Source organism: Ranitomeya variabilis, chromosome 2, assembly GCF_051348905.1.
Source record: "Ranitomeya variabilis isolate aRanVar5 chromosome 2, aRanVar5.hap1, whole genome shotgun sequence".
Taxonomy (NCBI): Eukaryota; Metazoa; Chordata; class Amphibia; order Anura; family Dendrobatidae; genus Ranitomeya; species Ranitomeya variabilis.
The window spans coordinates 338,284,351-338,290,309 of NC_135233.1; the positions used below are offsets into that span (position 1 = coordinate 338,284,351).

A 5,959-nucleotide genomic window follows, 5' to 3' on the forward strand; every position below is an offset into this window, starting at 1 on the left:
GATGTATAAGTTTTCCTAAAAATGTTGAAGAACATTAGGACACATTGAGACAATTGGTAATAAAATATAAAGGTTTTTTGGGGGAGCTAAATATTGATGGGCCTTATTCACTAGGCAAGTGGAAACCAGAGGTGCATGGAAATACTGCTAAAAAAGGGTAATGGGAACCTGACAGGTCCTCCATGCCCAACAACCCACCAACATTCATATATTTGCTAAATTCCCTGTCTAACCAGAGTTTTATTGTGTTTGACACCTAAAAATGTTTTTAAAAAGGTCTTTACAGACTCAGTTTTTCATATACAAATTAGACCTTTGATTAGTCAATAGTACATTTGTGTCCAAAATTAGTCATCCCTCTCTGTATGTTATCACCCATGATAACATGATTTGCAAGAGCTGGTGTCATCGCAAGAGTCCAGCTGAGTTCATAAATAGTTTTTCTTTTAATATTTTGCATGATAACTTTAATAAAGCCATTCATTTATGTATTTTCATGGTAAGTACACTATCCACATATGGTCTACAACCTATTTAATAAGGTATCAAGTGTATATTATGAAATCTAGTGACAGATTTCGGAATGTCCTAAATAACTATTATTTTCAAAGTCATTAATAGTCAGAAACTGAGACTGTGGGGGGAAAAATAAAACATTAACACAATTCAAATAATTGCAAGATTAGCCAAATTAAATATAAAAACTCCTGAGCCAGGATTAATTATAATTGTGCTTCTGTTTGTTTTGGTCTTGGTGCACTTTAACTTGTGCTACATGTTACATAGTTACATAAATAATACAGGTAAAAAAGACAAATGTCCATCAAATTTAATATTCAAATTGCCTCTTCTGAGAAAAAGAGGACTTAACTCTATAGCACCACCTGTTGGAAGTAGCGATCCTACAAGTCACAATCAACCCTTTAACGAGTTGTGCAATATGACATAGGATAAAAGCCAAATCAGTATCTCAATTCGCAGACACGGTGTTTTGGGCTGTTGGCCCTCGTCAGTGCGAAGCATGAGAACTGATTTGGCTAGGTGAGAGGCTCTGGACTGGGGTCTAAGGGGTAACGTTTCTCCTTATGGAGAGTGACATACCAGCTGGCTTGTCAAGGTAAGGAGGCTTATTCGCCATGCAATGCTCCTCTGGGAAATATAATATGCAAATTGCCTCTTCTGAGAAAAAGAGGACTTATCTCTATAGCATCAAATTTAAGAAAGAGATGGAAAAGAACAAAAATAAAGAGTTAGGGCATGATTAATTAAGGCTACGTTCACACTTGCGTATGGCTTCGTACTTTAGAAGATTATCTCAGTACAGGAACAATTTTTTAACACATCCACTTGTGGAAATTGTTATTATTCTTAGATCTATTTACTAAAATATAATTGTTCTGTTGCACCCAATAGTCCTAGCTGTAGCTGTGTACACCCTAGATTACTTTTGGTTATGAGGCTTCCTAAGTCTGGAGTGCAGCGCTGACTGTCATAGTCTATCACTCTTAGTATGCAGCCTCCCTGCTTGGTATTGTTCTTCCCAGCTTTTTAGGTACGGTAGATTGTTTGCACACTTTGCTAACAGTACCTGTCAAGATACCTTCGGAACTGTATGCAAATTAACATGGCAGGTGCAATAGATAACACTGTGCGTGTTTTATTTCACAAATATGCACCCACTCATGATCGTTTCCTGGCTGCACATGCGCAATATGTCAACAAGAGCATGTGCTGTAAGAAACAACAAAAGTCCGTGGCCACATGCGTGACGCCATATGATCATAATAGATGCAGCCCATAGATGTAATCAATTATTTTTTACAACTTGGACTCATGTTGATTTCAAATATATTTAACCAGAAAAATATCAAAATGGCCACCCGACATATGTCTCCTAATGTTACAAAGCACTGGCTCTTTAGAATCATTCCCCCCTCTGGTGGCGTTCTGATGGCTGTTCATGCTCTTTAACCATAAACACATTCCTGAAATTCTCTCTGAACTGATTTCCGACAAAGCAATACAATAAAGGGTTAATGCAACTATTAGAAAATCCCAGGCAAATGCTCAAAGGCATAGCAGCCTCGACAAAGGTCTTAATTCTGCAGTCATTAATAATTTCCATTCTTGTTAGGACATCCAAAAAAGTCAGTACATGGAACGGCATCCAACAAATTAGAAAGCATACAACAATGGCGGTGACAATCTTCAGCACACGATCTCTAGTCTTCTTGTTTAGTATGGATCCATTCGTCTTTTTCAGATGTAATCCAATCATGAAGTAACAGGTCAGAATAATGGTTATTGGAAAGCAGAAACCAAGAATGATCTTCAACAAGGCCATGGCAACACACCAGCTCGAATACTCTTCGGTGGGAAAGTCCATTATGCAGGCATGGACACCAAGGCTCTTAATGTAGTAAGTATTCCGGAAGTAGAACGTAGGAAGTGTTGACATGATGGCTAAAGCCCAAATGATAAAAGCCACAAGAATGGCTTGATTTAGTGTCCGCCTTTGTGACCGGAGAGGATAAACGATGGCCATATACCGGTCAACACTCATGCAACTAATGAAAAAGATACTGGCAAAAATATTTAGGGTTAAAAGAGAGCTTGATATTTTACACATTACTGCCCCAAACATCCAGTTTAAACCACAGGCATAATATGTCGCCCAAAAAGGTAGCGTCATCAGGAATAGCAGGTCGGCTATAGCCAGGTTTAAGATGTAAATGCTTGCCACAGTTTTTAAGTCTCCTTCTAGACAAAGGACCGAGATGACCAAACTGTTCCCAATGAAGCCGAAGATAAAAACGAAGGAGTAGAATGCCGGGAGCAGATTAAGCTGATAATCCGGAATAGTGTTATTAGGACAGGAAGATGGCAGAGATTGGTTACTGGTTACATTTCTAGTCGTTTCCTGCAGCTCTTCGATCATCATGGAGGAGGCTTCTAATGTTTCACCTTTGGCACCATGCAACAACCTGAGAAATATAATTATACTATATAAACATATATCATTTGGCTGTTCCTAAGGGATACTTAGCCAATAATTTCAATAAGTCGTAGAAGAAGAGACAAGTAGCACACACATTTTAATTTGTTTTGTGGAATGGATGATTTGGTTGTTTGAATTTATTATTAAATGTACACAAATAGCTGCGGCAATTTGATTTTTGGGGCAGCATTCTTTAGATGACCTTTATGTTCTATAATAAAGCCACATACAAAGCATTGTAATATAATGAGCTGCACCAAATGACAAATCCTGTTCTGCTACATCTGTATAACTATTAATTAGTGGATTAATATGTTGCATATATGAATAGATTAAAACAAATAATCTGCTGGAGTTCATATGTAAGCATTAAGTCAAATGAAAAAAATATTGGAAAATATTATGTTAATGAGAAACAAAGAACACAATAAGATGACGTGTGCTTTTGTTGTTTTTTTTGTACACCAGAAAGGAACGACTCGTTTTTTATCATTGTGCTGGATTTAATTTGCATCCATTTTTTTTGCATTTTTTTGCATTTTTGTGTTCATTGTTACCATCAGTATGGAATTCATTTTCCTTATATGCAAAAAATCCCAGATTTTCCTACACATTAAAAGTTAAAAATGGACACCGCTCATGTGGCATCTGAGAATTATTCTTTTTTTTTTCTCGAGCCCATGGATTTGAATGGGTAAACTGGATTCGCGACTCACACATAACCCACAAGAGCAACTGGGGAATTTGAACAGCCCCATAAATTACAATGGAGATGTGTTTTATCTGTGAAAAGCAGATATCTAAAAATACAAAATTAAGGAAATTTAATATTTTACTTAATTATAAGGTTTCTTGTCCTGAGAAATGTTTCTGCTTTTGGCACCTAAAATATTAACAAATATATGCTCTATATAATTGGTAGATTATATAATTCTATACATCCACAAAGCAGCCTATGTGAAAGCCAAGCATTCAATGATTTCCATGAACCCACTTTTTAGAGATGCACTTTCAGTGATTTATGAAATGTATTAATTGGATAAATATAATAAAAGTACATGCACACATATAAGAAGCAGTGCTACATTTGAGAGATGAAACAGATAAGTTATTTTTCTACAACTGTGATATATTGTAGATTTACATAGGACGGCTAGTATACCGAACAAAATATATTATCCCCTCCAAAAGCCTCCCATGATCCCCAATTAAAGAGAATGTCAACATAATTTCACTCCCAAAATTATTTATATGCACATGTAGATCTTTCAAAGCGATGTCCAGCAATTTTTTATATGGCGAGTCCATTCTTCCGTTACTGAGAAATCAGTGTTTGAATGGATATGCAAATAAGGCTGAAGAACTATAGTAGATCGGAAGCCTCTGTCACACCAGCTCTACTTTTCTCTCAGCACCGCCTCCTTCAGCTTGACTGATAGTATATATGCTGTTTGACTTCAGGCAAAGGAACTGTCAGCAGGAGTAGGAGGAGCAGGGCAGGGAATAGAGGTGGAGTGGCGGCAGAGGCTTCAGATCTACCATAGCTCATTTGCATATCAATGTAAACGCTGATTTCTCAGTAACAGAGGAACGGAGCGGTCATGTAAAGGTGTTGCTGGACTCGTCTTTGAAAAAGCTACATGCATATATACATAGTTTGGAGGTGAAATCCTACTGACAGGTTCCCTTTAAATGAAAAATTCAGCTCTGGTGCATCAGTAATATGTATGTTTTATAAAAACATCAAATGCCAACTCTCAAGTTGCTCTACTCAATTATATAAAGTAACAATTACTTATTAGATACAAAAGTATTGAATAAAAACTAACATATAAAACTTATATAAAGCAAAACAAATGCATATAATTATACAGCACTATATTACAATGGATATGCTACAATTTCAAAAACAAATCGAAATCCACCAGGAGATATTACAGGGGACACATGGGGCATTCTCGTTGCCTCACTGTGCCAATTCACAATCACTGGCTTCATATGTCCATGTGTTTATAAAGGTTTTATTATTTTTTTTATTTCATATAAATTTCTAAATTTTATATATGTTTATGTTTATTCAATACATTTTCAGATAATAAATAACGATTATTTTATACAAACTAGTAGGATAACCTGACAGCCGGTGTGTGATGTTTTGATACTAATTGTGGTCTTGAACCATTCCCAATATTATTATTATGAATATGCATGTAGCAATTTAAGCTCTAATGAACTGCAGTATTAATTCAATAGACACATAGTAAGAAATAATTGGTGTCCCAAGGAGACTTATTACTCAGATTGTAACTTACCGTGGTATAAGCCTCTGATAGGAGCAGATGTCCTATGCTCTGTGCTTGTCCTGGAGTAATTGCCCGAAAACTCTGCTTTCTTTCTTATATCCTCTGTTTATCCCTCTGGGACATGTTAGTCTACAACACTGTGAGATCGGAATGGAAAATCTTGGCACAAATGTTTTTGGCAACTTCAGCTCATGTTCTCCCGTCGCTTCACATTGTATATATAACTCATAAGAAATCATCAGGGAGCAGAGAGAAATTCACACTAGAGATTCCTCCAGGTCTTGATGTACATTTCCCTACAAATATGTCTACATTTCATAAGAGTTACTCAAAGCTAAGCTGTTCAATACGGTAACAGGAATTTGCTCGTAAGTCCCTTAAAACTTGAATTATTATAACATGCCCTAAATGTTTTGGTCTCTTCATAACAATCCAGTGTTGCAACCATTTAATCTCCCCTTCCACTGAATTAGTAAAATGGACAACCATATAATGCATTGATGGTCTTACAAAGCGATTTTGTTTTCTGTCTCGTAGAGGGAATTCTTAACCAGAGTGTTCTATCTATGACTGTCTTATCTGGGTATATGCATATGAGGTCTTTTAGACACCAGCGTATCCGCATCATTTTTGAAGTTGGAGATGTTTCAGAAAAACA

The 5,959-nt window shown here is 36.4% G+C and overlaps 1 protein-coding gene across 1 annotated transcript; it reads right to left on the reverse strand.

Annotated features, from left to right (window-relative positions):
• Positions 1-1,835: 1,835 nt before the first annotated feature.
• AGTR2 (angiotensin II receptor type 2) lies at positions 1,836-5,422 on the reverse strand. The gene is made up of 2 exons (XM_077285375.1): positions 5,311-5,422; positions 1,836-2,984 (listed from the first exon to the last, which is right to left on the reverse strand). The coding sequence occupies exon 2, from the start codon at positions 2,939-2,941 to the stop codon at positions 1,925-1,927; it is 1,017 nt and encodes a 338-aa protein (XP_077141490.1). The 5' UTR covers positions 2,942-2,984; positions 5,311-5,422; the 3' UTR covers positions 1,836-1,924.
• Positions 5,423-5,959: the final 537 nt, after the last annotated feature.